Source organism: Carassius carassius, chromosome 40 (genome assembly GCF_963082965.1).
Source record: "Carassius carassius chromosome 40, fCarCar2.1, whole genome shotgun sequence".
In the NCBI taxonomy this organism is placed as follows: Eukaryota; Metazoa; Chordata; class Actinopteri; order Cypriniformes; family Cyprinidae; genus Carassius; species Carassius carassius.
In genome coordinates this window covers 21,080,569-21,099,545 of record NC_081794.1, presented here as the reverse complement: position 1 = coordinate 21,099,545, position 18,977 = coordinate 21,080,569, and the positions used below count along the sequence as shown (strand labels likewise).

General features: G+C 37.7%; 1 protein-coding gene across 1 annotated transcript in view; it reads left to right on the top strand.

The window, feature by feature from the left end:
* Nucleotides 1-18,613, top strand: part of grin2cb (glutamate receptor, ionotropic, N-methyl D-aspartate 2Cb) — a 38,954-nt gene extending 20,341 nt beyond the window's left edge. Inside the window, exons 5-13 of the mRNA XM_059532561.1 lie at nt 4,121-4,332; nt 9,533-9,701; nt 11,573-11,726; nt 12,086-12,211; nt 12,828-13,057; nt 13,958-14,118; nt 14,523-14,710; nt 15,213-15,445; nt 16,183-18,613. Of these exons, the coding sequence (XP_059388544.1) occupies nt 4,121-4,332; nt 9,533-9,701; nt 11,573-11,726; nt 12,086-12,211; nt 12,828-13,057; nt 13,958-14,118; nt 14,523-14,710; nt 15,213-15,445; nt 16,183-17,562 (2,853 nt within the window). The 3' untranslated portion in view covers nt 17,563-18,613. The remainder of the gene's footprint in view (nt 1-4,120; nt 4,333-9,532; nt 9,702-11,572; nt 11,727-12,085; nt 12,212-12,827; nt 13,058-13,957; nt 14,119-14,522; nt 14,711-15,212; nt 15,446-16,182) is intronic.
* The last annotated feature ends 364 nt before the right edge of the window (nt 18,614-18,977 follow it).

Below are 18,977 nucleotides of genomic sequence, written 5' to 3'. Positions count from 1 at the left end.
TACGGATATTAGAGGATGTGTTGTTGTCTAAGACTGAAATAAATATTACTGTGTAAATGTGCTCAGAATCTCAGTCCTGTTAATGGCAAGTAGCTAGATGGCAACTAAATATAAGATAAGTAACCATTTTTAGAATAGGTTTATGAACCTTTTCTGTAAATTTAATTTAGATTCTCTTTTTCCTTTTCCATTTGTGCCACTAGCATATGTGGCATTTCAACAATTCAGTTTAACCAGCTACTGAATGTGGTGCAATTTAAATTAAATATTTTAATGAGGTAACTGCCATTCTTTTCAGCTCAAACAAGCCTCTTTCTATGTAAACTAGGCTCATTACACATCGTGCCTTCTTCACAAAAATCTTAAGCTTTTTGCACAGCTGAATTAGCGTTACACGGTTAAGCGGACATACGTGGGAATTTAACACAAAAGAGATGTTCAAGTACATTTTCTATTGATCATGACAGCAGTAATTCATCAAATGACTATCAAATGATGGAGAAAACTCTTATAACTGGGCATTTATCCAGCCACGTGTTGTCAAAAAGTGAAATTTGCACTTTTAAAGAGCTGAATTAGGCATCTGGATCGCGTTGGTGGAGTGATGCTGAGAAGTTCAGGCAGAGTATGCTAGAGTCTGCTCTACTTAGTGTGACGTACAAATAGCATTCAGCACAGATTCTGCAGGTGTGTTTGCTAATTTGCATAATTCCTTTAGTAAATTAAGCATAAATGCGGATAGTGTGTGCAAATAAACTGTGCAATTAGTGAGAGTAATTTGTACCCCTGTTAACAAGTTCAGGACAAGTTGAGTTGCATGTGAAGAAGCTGCAAAGAGATGTGATAGATTTCTAGTTTTTAGTTTTAACTCCCTTCTCTGGCCTTAACGGCTCACCTGACCCCCCTCTGTGTGACATAACAGTTTATCTATATCTGGTCACCTTGCTCTGTAGCCCCTCTAACGCTCCCATTGACACTCTCTGCACTGCCTCACTTTCCCATGCTGTGCACATCCTGCTCATGTTGTGTGCTGAAATCATTAGCGAGATGAATCATTGCTTCTCTATTGTAAAGTATAGGCATACTGACAGCACCGAGACTGTGTTTCTCTGCTGGTACCATGTTAGTATCTCCAAGACAGACAAAGCCCAAGTGACGCAGATCAATCTGTGGAAAACGCTGGTTTTAAAAATGTCCTTGCACATCTGTGTCATTAGTGTATTTTGAAGGAAATGTAAGAACAGTGGCTTCTCTTGATGTCCAATGCAAAGCATCTGGGTCCTTAAGTGGCAGCCTGAAACAGTATGAAGCTTGTTTGTTGTCAAAAGTAAACAAAAACAATGCCATCTTTTGAGAATTCTGCCTAATTTGCCTTGCTTCTGACAAATAAGCAGCGCTTGATGGGATGCTCTGCCTTTGACGTCAACAACCAAGCATATGGGAAGTATTGTAATGTTATTTTCTACTTGTATTAAAAGGTAAAAAAGGTAATTTTGCAGTTTAACTACAAAACTAAATGGCTTTTTGCATTTTATATTTGCATTGAATGTTTTTTACTTCCCACTGTCCACCAAGAGTTGGAAATTGGCAAAAAAATCTCATTTTTTTTAGGAAAAAAGGAAGGCGCACGATCAGCAATCAGTTCTTTTTCATTTCAATTTTTAAGACTATTTTGCAAGTTACTAAGCATTTATAACTGGCAGGCCCTACAGCTATTATAACTTAAAAGTTCTTAAACTTAAGTCAAGCAAAGACACAAATGACAAGCAAAAGATACATAGCAAATAAATACAACAGAGCAAAGATACAAACCTTGCTTTTTCCATTCTAATGGTATTCAGGTAAGAAATATTAAAGAAATTGAATAAAGTAATCAAATGTAAAATACACTGCATGAACAAAATATACATTGATTTTTATTCAAGCTAAATGTACTTTGAAAAGTAAAACGTGGGCATCTTCACAATTCAAAAATTGTCCATCCCTACTGTCTGCAACCTTTTAGAACAGACCTGCGATACATTTTCAGTTGCGACTTGCTGGTTGAGAATCATTGCAATAGACAAAATGCTGTTGTAGTTTAAGTACATGATGACTTGGTTTATTGTTTGGACAGACATTGGCTTTTGAAAATCTCTGTTGAAGCATCCCAGGTATGCTAGGCAGCTGTAAAACGAAATAGGCTATTCCAAATAACAGATATCTACTCCAACCGAGATCTGGTTTGCACCTTAGAACAAGAATAGAATACCCTGCTATTACAGCCATTATATTCTGCTGAATTACTATACCGCTCACTTTCACTACACATTCTATTTCAGGATGAAATTGCTCACTAAAACAGGCAGAAATAACTGCTGGGCTTTGTCTGGATTCATTCTTTACATATAAAGAACAGTTTCAGAACACCCTGTGCAAATAAAATGTTCTTTAGTGCTCTTGTCGTCATTGCTAATGATCAGATGATGTGCCACCTGGTTGTCATGTTATTCACACCTGGAGTCCAGTGATTGAATCTATTTGTTCTGCTGAAGTTTATGAATGATTCTTCAATAAATCCCTGTTGCCGAGGCTTATCACGCTCACTTCCCCTCACAGCAAACACCATAACCAAACATGGATTACAATTCCCAATCCAAAAAGCCTCCGCTGCATTTGGAAAATGCTGTCAAACAGCTGCTGCACAATTAGTGGCAACACTTTCCTGCATTTTGTCATAAAAGGATATGCAGCTGTGGACTCGTTTTTGGGCTCTTTTATGTTTTTCTAAAAAAATAAAAAAAAGAACCAAAAATGGCTTGGGAATACAGATGCTAAACTTTTTGCTCAAATCGAGCAACTGGGGTCACACATTCAAGAAGTAGTCAGGTAATAACAACACCAGCTAATGGACTGCAGCTTTTAGATTTTAGGAGTATGTTCTTCTCTCAAACAGGGTCCCAGGGATGGACAGCAGATTTGTTCTTCTGCCCCCTTTGGTATTTGGGTGTGACGCATAAATCCTTGGGAAATTTTAGCGGAGGCATTTCTGCAACCAGCTCTCCATAGTCTCTTTTAAGCTGAGCTGGACCAGTGGGTTGAGCTCTCTCTGGATAATGTGGCTTTTCCACAGTCTACAAACAGCTCTGTAAAGATTCCCTGTGAGCCTCTGAGCCCTGGAAGATTTACGGCTTTGTGCAACACCTTCATTACTGGAGTAGTATAAATTCTAACCATTATTACAAATTCATTCCTAGTTCAGAGGAAAAACCTAAACAATAAGAGCAATAAAAGAGAATAACATAAGAACGCTTTGGGATATTTGATTATACATCATGCTGATGGTGTGACAAACGAATAACGTATCGTATTAGAGAGTGTAGATGAGAAATACAACACAGCCCTGAGGAAGACACCATGAATTGGACTTTGGAACATTTTCCTTTATCGCTCCTATCGTTCACTTGAATGTTTGTGTGTGGTTTTGCCTCTCGAAAGGTCTTTACAAGGATGAAATAGAAGCAAATGTCTTCTAAATGTTGATCAAACCTTGCTTAAAAAACCTTCCATGCCTTCTGTTGTCTGAAACCTACAGAGCTTTCATCATAAAACTAAGCATTTAAATATAATCTTACTAAGACATATTTTTGGGTGTTACAGAGTGAAAAGTGATTTTTATATGCATGTTATCCAAGAAATCTGCAATACTGTTCTAAATATCTCATTGATTTACATCCTAAGCTCAGAATATTTTGGTTAAATAAATATCAACAATTGCAAATGCATATTTTTTGCTAAATTTTGGCCTCTAAATGAAATTGAGGTGTAGTAGGAGTTCCATATTTATAGCATATGAGCCCGTAGAAGCCTGATGTATAAAATATGATATTCAACTTTTCTCTAAAGGGTTCAGTAAACTTTGCCATTTAAAAAAGGTAGATTTTTTTCTGACAATTAGTTCATATTTCAGGCTTTACAGGGTTAATGGAAATAAAAATGTAGGGCTTGCTTTAGATTTAAGGGGTAGAAAATATAATTAGCTCAGTATAAAAACAATACAAGTCAATGAAGAACACATATGCTTTGTTTGCAGTTCGTATGTTTTAATCCACATGTAAACCTCTTCTGAATCCCTCCACAGGTAGGAAGCTACGAGGGAGGGATTCTGCAGATGCGATACCCTGTATGGCCCCGTTACGGCAGCTTCCTGGAGCCCGTGTCTGACAACCGGCACCTGACTGTGGCCACGCTGGAGGAGAGGCCTTTTGTCATCGTGGAGAGTGTTGATCCTGCCACAGGCACTTGTGTGCGTAATACTGTGCCATGTCGTCGACAGTCCAACAGAACTGAAAGGTACATCTGTGAATGTGACTTCAAAAGGTCAACATCTGTGGCTTTTGTTTATAAAGGTATTCCTCAAAGGGCTTGTTTATGAGACCAGTATCTAGAAAATTTCATAAAGAGCACAGGCCCAACATTAGATCATCCTCTCTCTCTGCTGCACATGCAAACGTACTAATTTGATTACATTGATCCTAAAAATGAATGGTCTCTTATTAAAGGGAACAATAAAGAGTGTCCACTGGATGGATTGTACCCACTACGACGATAATAGGTACCCATTAATAATTATAAAATAAGCAACAGTAACCTTTTCACTTTCTAGAATGAGTCACTGTACAAACACAAACAAAAGCTAAACTTTAGGTAAAAACATCTAACATTCAGTGTTATATATTTGCCATCTTTTTATGATATTAGAAAACAAGAAAAAACAGAGTCTGCTAATTAAAAAGAAAAGTCTAATAAAGCCTGCACAAAATTGGCAAACATCCCCATTTAGCAATATGCTGTGAGAGTCACTTAGCATATGCAACTTGTTACAGTCCAGCAAGCTTATTACACACTTTATTGGGGTGTTGCATACGCGAGCTTGTAGAGAGTTCAAGATGCAGCTAATTACCTTTCAAGAGTATTACTTAAAGGCGTAGTTCACAGAAAAGAAAGTTACTGGCATATCTTAGAAGAATCTTAATACAGTTCTTATTCATAAACGGTTAACATGCTTTCAAAAAGCTTGAGAAATGGTATGATCGGATCATTGAGTCAATAATTTCTCTTAAAAGGGTAATTTATGTAATTTGTGTAGATAGAACTGAGTCCTGTTTTTTCTTGAGAACATCACCTTAGAGCAAAAGCTTGTTAAAAAGTCGCTAGGATTTTTTTAGTGTTTCCAAAAATGGAAATGAGATCCAACTTAAGCATCTCAGAGGCTTCCAAACTCGGCTACTAAATTTTAGTGCGCTTGTGAATGAAACCAGTCTCATCTTCATTTACCAGAGAGCTTAATGATTTAGACAAGCTCACTGGATTGAAGACCCCAAACCTATTATTAGGAATTGTTTTGCTCACTCCAGCAATTAATCCCTCAACCCTTCTTGCCCTAGGCATAAACTTGCAATTTAAAATCTGTGACTCCTTGATCACAGTAATTTGCTTTCTTCTGTCCGTGGATTTCCTAGACGTGAATGGTAAAATAGTGTAATTCAAAAAGTTTTGTCTTTGGTTCCCTCAGGTGAATGAAAGCAGGTTCAGTGAATTGTGCAGCTCTGGAGGTAACACATGGTGAGTGAGGAATGTGTCGCACCCAGAGAAATAGAGATGACAGGCTCATTATGGCTCCATGCTGAGGGGAGAGAGTGTAAATAAATCATAAAGCAGAGTAATCACCCCTTGGGGAGCGTGTGATGGCTGAGGGGGAAACAATGATCAATAACCATAATAGTGACGTTCTGCTGTGGGCCCATCACACACCTTCATGCTAATTGGCACTGGTGTTCAGGAAGTTCTGGAAAGTGTGACAACTGCTTTTAATTGGACCTGAGGTAACTATAGGCATTTCATGTGTGGGTGAATTTATGAGCTTATTATATAATGAGTCCCAAATCTTGTCTACAAATGTGTTTTACATATGTTAATTAGTCACTGGATTTGGCATTAAGTATAAATGCCAAAATATGGTTGGGGGGACCAGGGTTTGTTGCCACAAACAGTTTGTCTCAGTAACTTTAGGGTTTTGAGACAAAAGTTCAAAAGCACGAGTTTTCTCTAGCAGTGGTTTTGTATGTTGGTTTCAAACACTCTCTCTCAGCTTAAATTTCAACATTTTGTCTTAATGTGTCACTGCCATACATTAAGATAAGATTAAGGGAAGTCGTGGCCTAATGGTTAGAGAGTCGGACTCCCAATCGAAAGGTTGTGAGTTCGAGTCCCGGGCCGGTAGGAATTGTAGGTGGGGGGAGTGCATGTACAGTTCTCTCTCCACCCTCAATACCACGACTTAGGTGCCCTTGAGCAAGGCATCGAACCCCCAACTGCCCCCTGGGCGCCGCAGCATAAATGGCTGCCCACTGCTCCGGGTGTGTGCTCACAGTGTGTGTGTGTGTTCACTGCTCTGTGTGTGTGCATTTCGGATGGGTTAAATGCAGAGCACAAATTCTGAGTATGGGTCACCATACTTGGCTGAATGTCACTTCACTTCACATTTAGCTTGTTTATCAACAGATTGCATTGTTTAATAATGCTCTTATTTTATAGAATATATCAATTATAATTTCTGGTGGCAGTTTAATGTTACCTTTTTCATTTGTTGTATTTCATAAACCTTCAATATAATATACTATAATTATAATTTATTTATAATTGATGTATTTAAATATAAAGTCTATATACTGTGTACACACACAGCTGTTTAAAAGTTTGGGGTCAGTAAGATTTTTTTGGTCACACTTTATTTAAAGGTCCGATTCTTGCAAATAACAAAGCCAGTATGTTAATAATAGGCATGTTAATAAGCAACTAGTTAATAGTGAGAATTGGTCCCTATACTACATTGATTAAAATAATAATAATTTTATTTAGCAAGTAATTCACTTTTTTCACAAAAGAATCATGAAAAAGTACCACGGTTTCTACAAAAATATTAAATCGTGCAAATGTTTTTAACATTGTTAATACAAAATGTTTCTTGAGCACCAAATTAGCATATTAAATTTTCGAAGGATCAGGTGACACTAAAGACTGAAATAATGGCTGCTTTGCCCTCACGGGAATAAATTACATTGATGAAAGTTTTTGATCCACTCCAATTGTTGACTATTATATTTTGCAATGTTGTTCTAAAACCTAAAACCAAAATGCATTCTTGTCTTAGGAAAACTTTGACTAACGTTTTTGATCCAGTTCAAATGTTGACTACTGTATAAAAAGTAGAAAAAAGTTGTTTTAAATTGTAATAAAACTAAATTAAATGTAATAAAAGCAGCCTTGGTGAGCAAAGTAAACTTTTCTTACCGACCCCTTAACTTCTTATTGATAGTGTAAACTAGGTCTCCACTAAATATTGTATATTCTTTCTAAATTCAGCACCACCAGAGCATCCATTGCAGTCACTGGCATTTATAATGCCACATATATATCAAGGTCAGCAGACTGCGGCACTAATGTGGCACTGTGTTAATATGAAATGCATTGGTCCACTACAACCAGATCGATGTGCTACACCCATTTCTGGAATAGATAGGTCAAGCCACTGTCTCATCCAGCTGCGATGGTTTCACAATAACTGACTGTACGCCAATGATAACCGAGATCCATATTACTCAATGTACTGTACTGTAATTAACTTTGTTTAAAAGAGAAATAATTGATTGGCACTCCCTAGTCACACAGTTGGTTCATGTGCCTGTGTCCATTATGCCAGGAAACAGACTGCTGCTCTTTGACACCAACTTTCTATTTATCTCTGTCCCTTGTGCTTTATGTCTGTGTATGTGTTTGACTGATTAAACAGCTAATCCTCAATTCACAGCCCACTTAACCCAAAGCACCAGCACCGTTTCCAGGTGGTGAGACAGACTAGAACAGAGGCAGGCTTGTTTATGTTACGTCCAGACCGCTTGCAGAGGGAGACTCTCATCTTTCCAAACACTTCATTTGTCTTTCTTTGTTATGGTTGCTGCCAGTGCCGCACACCTTGCATTGCCATCCCTCCGCCCCAAGTCCAATCCCCGTACAGCTCATTACACTGGAGGTCTGGGGGAGGTTAGAGGTGATGTATCATTATTGCTCTCAGAGTTTCTCTGCTGAGTGCCTCCAGCATCTAACGGTTAATGGAGGCCATCGCTTTGTTTCAAGTATTTTATTGAGAATGCTCACAACCAAGACACAGTTTCTATAGATTCTGGGCTACAGGTTTTTAAATTACAGCAGTAATTTAGAGACATTTTTTATTTGCTTTTTGAGTCTGTATATATATATTTTTTTATATATACTATTATGTATGGAAGCTTATTTTTGCACCAGAATATATATATATATATATATATATATATATATATATATATATATATATATATATATATATATATATATATATATATATATATATATATATATATATATATACACATATACAGTACAGACCAAAAGTTTGGACACACCTCATTCAAAGAGTTTTCATTATTTTCATGACTATGAAAACTGTAGAGTCACACTGAAGGCATCAAGGGCTATTTGACCAAGAAGGAGAGTGATGGCCTCCACAGTCACCGGACCTGAACCCAATCGAGATGGTTTAGGGGTGAGCTGGACCGCAGACAGAAGGCAAAAGGGCCAACAAGTGCTAAGCATCTCTCGGGGAACTCCTTCAAGACTGTTGGAAGACCATTTCAGGTGACTACCTCTTGAAGCTCATCAAGAGAATGCCAAGAGTGTGCAAAGCAGTAATCAAAGCAAAAGGTGGCTACTTTGAAGAACCTAGAATATGACATATTTTCAGTTGTTTCACACTTTTTTGTTATGTATATAATTCCATATATAATTTAATTCATAGTTTTGATGCCTTCAGTGTGAATCTACAATTTTCAAAGTCATGAAAATAAAGAAAAATCTTTGAATGAGAAGGTGCTTCCAAACTTTTGGTCTGTACTGTATATATATATATATATATATATATATATATACAAAGATATGTGCTTAGGGTTATAAGGTAAACATAATTATGTAAGCTCTCAGGTCAGTAAGAGAAAAGTCCTCAGATGTACAGTACTATAGATAGCATTTTATCTCTGTATATGAAGCCTTCTGATGTTCTTCATATCCTCTTATGGCAGCACAGATCATTTCCTCTTTCTGTATTCATGTCTGTATTATTCCAGTTATAATTATTTAGCCTTTCTAATCTTTCTTTCAGATGTGTGTCACACCATATGTTTTGACCTAGAACCATAAGCTTTGATCATCTTCACCAAATGTTGAATGGAAGCATGTGAGACTATGGTTCCTAATTGGGTTAAAGGAATAGTCACCTAAAACAAAGAACAAGGTTACAAGGGACATTGACTGAAAAGCATCCTAGTAGTGACATAAAATAGGTCCATATGACTTGTGTGTAAATTTTGAGACAATTTGTTATGTAAAGCTATCTTTTGGCTTCATTTACCTTTGTTGTTTTTAAAACTCTTTTTGTTTTTTGTTTTTTTCATATGTGCAGTGTAACAGGTCATAATGAGCCTTACACCAAACTCTGCTGCAAAGGTTTCTGCATAGACATCCTAAAGAAGCTCTCACGCACCATCAAGTTTTCATACGACCTTTATCTGGTCACAAATGGGAAACATGGCAAGATGGTCCGTGGCATCTGGAATGGCATGATTGGAGAGGTATGAAATGGCACATTTTTTCTCTCTCTCTCTTTTTCTCACATAAACGCACTCACACTTCAAACATGTCAACAGTTCAGAGCTCATGGGAAATGAGCTAAATTAACATCTGAGAATATAAAAATAAAACCATTTACAGCATGATACAAAAAATAAATCGGCTTCCTATGACAGTGTCAACGCACTTTTCCTAACATTACTCACACCCTGTTTTCTTTCTGTATTTAACAGATCTCTGAAAACCTCCAATTATTGCAGCTAAAGTTGTTAAGGGCATTAATGGAGCAATAACTCGTTTTAAAATGCGATCTTGACACATTTCATCCTGTGACCTCCTGCTGCGTGTAGTGTCACTTAATCCGGTGGTTAAGTGTCTTCCGCAGCTGCTGATCACTTCATCGGTTCTCATCACCTGCATCTGCTCAAACGCCGATGAGTTTAAAGATAGCAAACCCTCGCTCCACATACAGGGCTTAAATGCTTTTCACACTGCATGAAAATAAATCATTAAATGAGATAAATACTGATTATATAATAGCTACATAGTAATTCCGGACTGACATGACTGTGATATCAGGAATTTTCATTTATGAGGTGGATTGCGGGTGACGGCAAAACAAATCTGTCAACACTAATTTACGATGCTACAAGTTGTGTGATGACAGGGATAGTGGTTCGTGTCCATTTCTATTCCTTGAAGAAATTGGAACATGGAAACCACATTTATAGTGGGTATTGACACTGACGTACAAGACAGATAAGACAGAGGCCTTTTCACTCTTATGAGCCAGTATACTTTACATATGTTTTTGTTTTTGAAAGAAGCCTCTTATTCTTACCAAGGCTGCATCTGTTTGATCAAATATACAGTAAAAACAGTAATATTATAAAATAAGAAATACAGTAATATTATTACAGTTTAAAATGAAATGTTTAATATTTTGATATATTTTCAAAATTTAATTAATTCTTTTGATGGCAAAGGCGAATTTCAACAACCATTATCCATGTCTTCAGTTTCCCATTCTCCTTCTGATAAAAACATTCTAATATGCTGATTTGGTGCTCAAATTACATTTCTTATTAATGTCAGTGTTCTTATTAATATCAAAAAGTTGTTCTGCTTAATACTTTGATCAGTAGAAAGTTCAACAGCATTCATTTGAACTTTTCTAATTATGTAAAAGTCTTTAGAACTTTTGATCAGTTTAATGCATCCTTCCATTCTTTTTTTACTGACCCCAAACTATTATATTATATTACATTACATTATAAGCAGTTTTATTCAATTTACTCCAAATTATCTATTAGACAGTACATTGTTTTTACTTGACTTTAATAGTGCATGGAGACATTCTCAACATTAAAATATGTCTACAATATAGTACGTGAAAAGCAGTGTCAAATGAGTATTATGTATGAAAAATGAAAAATACATGTATGACCAACTCTTTCCACTGAAATTCTGAAGTATGGACACTTTACTTTCCCATAAGGCCACGGCAGAGTCATTGTAATTGTAAATGGCAGGGAACAATAAAGCTGTAGGCCACGAGGTAACGTCAATGTGGGGAATAGTTTTGTCCAGATTTTATTCATACTTAATAGTTTGAATACAGTCTAGACGTTCTATCCGCCATGTTAACGTTGCCTTAATAATAAAGCTTTATTGTTTTCTTTCTGAAAAGTGACAAAAGTACTTTATTAATTGTCTACAAGTAAGTTCTCCATTGAATGTGTAACTTAGTTTTTAATAAATCACCCCCAAATTTGTGGGAGACTCCCATCTCACAGTTTACGGAGGCCTCTAAATATTATGGTATGCCACTGGTGACTGCCTAAAGTTTTTACTCGCTTTCTCCTTGTTCAAGGTCTTCTACAAGCGTGCAGATATGGCAATTGGCTCGCTTACCATCAATGAGGAGCGATCAGAGATTGTTGACTTTTCAGTGCCGTTCGTGGAGACTGGGATTAGTGTTATGGTGGCCAGAAGCAATGGAACAGTCTCACCTTCTGCCTTCCTGGGTGAGAAGTCATCATAAGCCATCTATTTCCAAGACCACTTTCACATAGACTATGAGAGATGCTTGCAGGCAGTGTTAAATATTTCCTTCCAGTGGTGGTTTTGATTCGAATGTGATTAGATTCAATTTTTTAATTAAATCAAGAATAAAACATTCTCTACTGAATTGCAAACTCTGCACACAAAAAGCATTTAGTCTCTGCTAAACTGATAATTTGTTCATTATTTATGCTACCTGCACAGCATTTACATCACAAAGAAAAACAAGTTATAAGTTATGTACAAGATCTTAGTCAGTTAATCAGATCATTTTTGTATTTTGTCTTCTGTGAAGTGAAACGTGTCTTTCTCTGTCTTGCAGAGCCTTACAGTCCAGCTGTGTGGGTTATGATGTTTGTAATGTGCCTGACTGTTGTGGCAGTCACCGTGTTCGTGTTTGAGTACTTCAGCCCTGTTGGCTACAACCGGAGCCTTGTCAGTGCCAAAGGTCAGCCTTGGTTTTCTCAGTATTCTCTCTATCAGACACAAAGTTCTAGGTGAGGAAGAATACTTGTGGAAGCAGCCTAATCAATCCACATAAACCGACCTGACAGGCTGTGTACTTGTCTCCTAGTGTAAAAGGTCATTTTTCGGAGGTTTAATTAACGTTTGTCGCTTTGCTAATTTGACTTTGATTGATTGCTTGGCTTTTCTGTGGCTGTGTGTGAGACACAAGAACCACATTAAGAACTGATGTCAAGGTGGAACTAGAAAAGAAAGTTTGCCCATGTGGACTGATCTGTGGCTAATTCAATCGAAAGAGCCAGAACATCTGTTATATAGGACGTACATATGTGTATTATATAAATCATTGTAATCTGCTGATTTGGCGCTTAAGAAACAATTCTTGTAATCAGTGTTGAAAACAGTTGTGTCGCTTTTTTTGTGGAATCCATGATATTTTTGTTTAGGATTCTTTGATGAATAGCATTTATTTGAAATAGAAATGTTTTGTCCTATCACTTTTGTTTTATTGCATCCTTGATGAAAACCTTGACTTCCTTGACTGTATTTAATTTCATCATATTATTTAATAGTCATATTTTAATGTACCTCTCTTATAGCCCCTGGGGGTCCAACCTTTACCATTGGGAAGTCTGTCTGGCTTCTGTGGGGAATCGTCTTCAACAACTCTGTTCCTATTGAAAACCCCAAAGGCACGACCAGCAAAATTATGGTCCTGGTCTGGGCTTTTTTTGCTGTCATCTTCCTCGCCAGCTACACAGCCAATTTAGCTGCCTTCATGATCCAAGAGCAGTACATTGACACTGTGTCTGGACTTAGTGACAAAAAGGTAAGTGTTATATAATTGTAAATGAGCTGTATGACAGCGAGGCTGTATTTGGATACCTTTTGATGTGTTTTGTGTGTGCAATATGTGCTAAAAAAAGTTCTGAAGGAAAGTTGAAAGGAAAGGACTGGTTACACCTACTATCCATATTTAGTATGTTAAATATTAAACAAGATTTTAAAATAAAATGTCTTTCTGTGATCATTTGTCAACTTCTAATTCCGTGGCGAAGTAATTTTTAAATTGTTCATAAGCCAATCAATTCATTTTTGTCAAAGTATGAGGAAAATTCAGCATCAAGACAAAAGCTTGATTGAAATCAGTAAATTGGCACCTTTCAAAGTTCCAATGTCTCAAAGATAATCTCAGGATCAATAACATTTTTGTTCATTGTTTTTCATAAGAAAACACTATAGGCGACAGAAATCCATAAAATTATGCAACTGAGAATCGGATCTCAAGGAAGAAAAACAGTAGATTAATCGTTCTTAGATTAAAAAACACAAACACAAGCACTCGGAGCCTTACTAATAGATGCTAGAACCAACATAATATAGTAGTTTCTGTGTTGTTGAACATCCTGCCTTCTGACTGCTTAATCTCATGCATTGTAGGGAAGAATTTGTGAAGCTTTGAAGAAAAATATAAGTATTGTTTCATATAGTCATTTAGTGCGAATTACCTTATCCCTTTTTTAGTCTAATGTGCATAAATGCAAGAATCTGTGAGTAGAAAAATATAAGAGCGATAATTCTGATATCCTTCCCCAAGGTCACTACCACCCTGCCAGTAGGTGATTCTGTGTAAAGTCCAAGTAATCTGTGTTGATCTACACTATTAAGGTTAAGCCACAACCTGCCTCAGCTAAACAACTGAAATGCCATCTATTCCTTTTTGTTTCAGTTTCAAAAACCCCAGGAACATTATCCTCCTTTTCGCTTTGGGACGGTCCCAAACGGCAGCACAGAGAGAAACATTCGAAGCAATTACCCTGACATGCACACCCACATGATAAAATACAACCAGAAGGGTGTGGAAGAAGCTCTCAACAGCCTCAAGACAGGGTGGGCTTCAGCAATTACACTTTATGTGTGTGTGATTGTGTGAAAGATAATGGTACCATATTCATGGTATTTCAAGAAAACCATGGTACTACCATACATAGCACATGTCAAAAAAACATTGTCCTTTTATGTCAGTGTAATGTTTGGTTGATAGTCTAAGATTAATTTCACTGGTCATTATAGTTATCATTCATTTAGAAGCAATTTTGTTGGTTATTTTTGAGGTGCAGAGATCTAAGGTCAGTGAAACACTGGTGGAAAACAGCCAAGCATTAATAATGTATCGCTCCCCATTTGTCAAGGAAAAAAGGAGTATAAATTAACAAGAGCTAATTATTTACTTGACATAATTAGGTGTAATTATTAAGCCATTTGCCTTGGGCTCATTTTTGTCCTCTGTGTAGGAAGTTGGATGCCTTCATATATGATGCAGCAGTTCTTAATTATATGGCTGGCAAGGATGAGGGGTGCAAGCTGGTCACCATTGGTAGTGGGAAGGTGTTTGCTACCACCGGCTACGGCATTGCTCTGCAGAAGGACTCCCGCTGGAAGCGCCCCATAGACCTGGCTCTCCTCCAGTTCCTGGGAGATGGTAAATTGCACTTGGGGGACCGGAACTGGTCCACACTTAATATCCTCTGCCCCAGCATGGAAGCTATCACAATCCCTTCTCACTGTAAAAAAAAAAAAAAAAAAAGTGCTAAGAATTGAGGGGTTACATATGAAATGTCAATGCAAGCTACAGACATAATAGAGCCTCCACTGAACAGTAGAAACAGACTCTGTTTCAAAACCTAGAGAGCTACTGTACCTTGCTGCCAAGTGCATTTTTGTTTATTAAATTGTATTTTATTATTGTTTTTTTTTCATATTTAACACAATGCTTTCTGCAATGGCCTTCACCCTGAAGAGCCCATGCAATATTGCCTAAAGTTAGCTTTTTTTTTTGGAACAGCCAAAACACATATCATGTCTTAACATTATGTCTAGGTAGGCAGCTTACTAGGTTTTGGAGCAGGGTCAAGGGCATATGTGGTTCTTACAGTATCCACTTGTTTCTGGCATTATTCCTGACCCTGTTTCCTTTCATGCAGGGGACACACAGAGACTGGAGACAGTATGGCTGTCTGGAATATGCCAGAATGAGAAAAACGAGGTCATGAGCTCCAAACTAGACATAGACAACATGGCAGGTGTTTTCTACATGTTGCTCGTGGCCATGGGCCTCAGCCTGCTGGTCTTTGCTTGGGAACATTTACTTTACTGGAAACTGAGGCACTCTGTCCACAAGTCTGATCACTTAGACTTCCTGCTGGCTATTAGCAGGGTAAGATTTCATTGTTGATTTACATTTCATTACATTTTTTTTTTTTAGATTCTAACTTGATTCAGTTTGATTTCAGTAAATTTGAATATATGTTCATTTTTCTTACATACACTACCATTCAAAAGTTTTTGTTTTCAATAAAATATTTTTTTCAAAATAGTTTTTTTTATTGAGCAAAGATGCATAAAGTTGATCAAAAGAAGCAATATGACATTTATAATGTTACAAAAGCTTTCTATTACAAATTAAACCTGTACTTTAATTTCTTTACATCAAACATTGATAATCAGAACTGTTTCATGAATGTAAATGTTTTCTGATAGAAAAAAATGATCTCTCTGCAAATGCTGCAAATTGTGAGGGGCAGTGTGTCAGTTTTATTCAAACTAAAAAAAAAACTTTAAACAACTCATTAGATTATATTGTCAGAATTGTGCTATTTTTTATACAGGCAAAATATATATAAATATATGTATATGTGTATATATATATATATATATATATATATATATATATATATATATATATATATATATATATATATACTTCGCTACACTCAACTGATCTTTCTTTCACAAAAACATCTAGTATATATATATATATATATATATATATATATATATATTATTATAATGGAGAAAAATATCTCAGTGACATGAATGAATTCACAAAATAACATTTCACTGTAGGAATCCACAATCACTGTTCACTGGACATTATGATACTTTACATTTCAGGGCATATACAGCTGCTTTAATGGCGTCGAAGATATTGGCAGATCTACCAGCATACAGAATCCAGACATCACGGCCAATTACGCCCAGGCCAACATGCTGAAAATGCTGCAGACAGCCAAGGACATTGTCTCCTCAGCCAAAGTGGAAAACTCATTGGATAACGCCACCAAGACCATTGAGAACTGGAGTCGACACAGTGGCAGCCTGCCAGCACGTATACCATTGGTGACCACAACTGAAAAAGTTCCTGGTCACTTCTCTTACATCACTAATGTCACAGAGAACCACATACCTCACATGCAGCGTTCCATAACTCCACCTTTCACGCAACACACCAAAATTTCTAGCCCACCACCAATGGTAAACCAGAGAGTCTTAACGCGGCCCACTCCACTTCGCTACACGCTTCCTGCCAGGACTAGGGGTCTCTATGACGGTATGCTTCCTGTGTCCAGTATGAGCACACCTCATCTAGCCATGCATGATCCTCCATCCAACCTGGCCTATCCTGGTTCTTCCTTTGTCCCATATAGAGACATATACACCGAACACCACAAGCCTTGTCACAGCGATTTTTCAGATGCCGTCAGGCGGAAAAAGAGACCCCAGAATCTCTTGGTGGAGTCCATGGATCTGAGGGGGCTTCATGATTATAAAAACCAATCAACATGTCATAACGAAGCAAACAGTTTTGCTGAAAACCACCTGTCTTCATCCTTCAGGGAAAATCCTTTTGCAGCCGCAGACACAGCTTGTAATACCTGCATCAAAACATACTTCGACCCCACATTTGATGACATACCTCTGATAGGGAAAAGGAAGCTTCATCGCAGACCTTCATTCCTGAAAGCCACTTGGGGTCCCGACAGAGTTCGGTTCCCAGGTGACAGACCCACTGCCACAGCCTCCCCACAAGTAACTATACCCGACCTGTTCCCTTGCGTGGACGTACATGGACGGGTGAGGAACACCCTGTGTTACACCCAACCGATGGATCACAACTACCTTCACGCCTTCCGGCGAAACCCCAGGAAAAGCCAGAAGCTCAGACACAGCCAGTCCACAAGGCTTCCCTCCTACAAAGAAGCGATTTTCCACAACGTGGCAGCTGTCAGAAGGGCATCCAGTTTGGTACATAGACCCTACTCCTACCCAGAGCTGCCAGTCTACCAGAGCCCACTGTCATATGGACCTGCTGAATTATGCAACATCTTCCCATGCATGGGACATCCCAGTGACAGTGTATATGGAGGGTATAGGGCACCCACACACCAACAGAATGACCATCTAGTGCCTGTTCCAGGCAGCAGGGTGGTTCATAGCAGTCCTATTGTGCCCATGACATGGGGCAGAATTTCCAGTCTGGAATCAGAGGTTTGAACTTCTTCCATGTGCCAATTAGAAACTATTTGGCCTACAAGCTTCTACTTACCAATAAAATGACTTCGCCTTTAACTTGAGCAGAAACACAAACCATGTTACTGGTTTTCGTTTTTCTTTCTTTCTTTTTTAAAATTAATTTAAGATTGAATTTTTTAAAGTGCAATAATGTAATAACTGAAGAACGTATTTAAGGAAATAGTCATATCCATTCTAAATTTTGAATGGATGAATGAATGGACATGTAGAACTGTAAATGATTAGCCGTCCTTATCTCCTTAGTCCACAAAATGCAACATATTGCTACCGTACTAACTGGATGAAATATTTTTTTCTTCAAAGATTGTAGGAAAGATACTAAACTATATGAAGTGTTCATTTTGAAGTACATTTGGTATTATACACTATGTAATTCTCTAGGATACTGATTTTGTAAACACTTTAGACATAGTGTCCGATATTTTTTATTTTAACAGCAGGGCTATATAAGTGGATTTTTCAGGCTCTAACGTTCCCTTTCCGTCTCTCGTTCAATGTCCAATCTCCTGTCGCTCTCTCTCTCTCTGCTGTGAGCGGGCTTTTGAAGAAGAGCAAATTAAATGGTACTCTAATATTAGCATCATCAAGGATCTTCACACTTTAATAAATCACAAAGGACCATCAGTTAGTCCTTTGTAACTGCTGTCTTCTTTAGATGGCTGACGGATATAACTCTTTGAACACTGCCTTTTATATGCAGAGCCATGGCATATTTTTTAACAGGGATTGGCTGTTTGTAGTTGTGACACGACGGAAAGACACATTACTTTAATAATATCCGCACACAAAAAAAGTCTGCTGCCTGTCACCCATAAGATCAGGTCTAGGGCAGTTTCGCTGTTGGCGATGGACCACTGCTATCAAGTCTGTTTGACCTGCATACTGAACCTCATACCCACGAGGAAATCTGTCTGTGCCTCAAAATAAACTTGCAATGCTCCAGAGTGTGAAAGAGCGAGAGAAGGATGGCGCAACAGATGGAAAAGAAGAGAAACAACAAGGAAATGAGAAACCACACTTCCTTCAGTTGGGATTTAAGCTACAATATCTGAATGTTTATGAGCTCATGAGGCTCATTTGAGGTTGTCATAATAGTCTCATTAAAGCAACTCTGTGGAGTGATTATACAGGAGGACGTTACCAAAAAGTGTCCTTTACTCTAGGATTTCATTATGTCGGCTGTCTCCACCGCACGGCGTTCTCGAGGTGACCTAGGCTGGGGTAATTATGCTGTAAGGCTTTTGTTATCTCCTGATAAGGAGCCTTCTTTTCAAGCAGCGAGTTGCGAGCAGCGATTGAGAATCTAAACATCGAGAAACTTTACATTTTTTCATCACAAGCTTTTCTTTGTTATTGCCGTATTACAGTTCACAGTG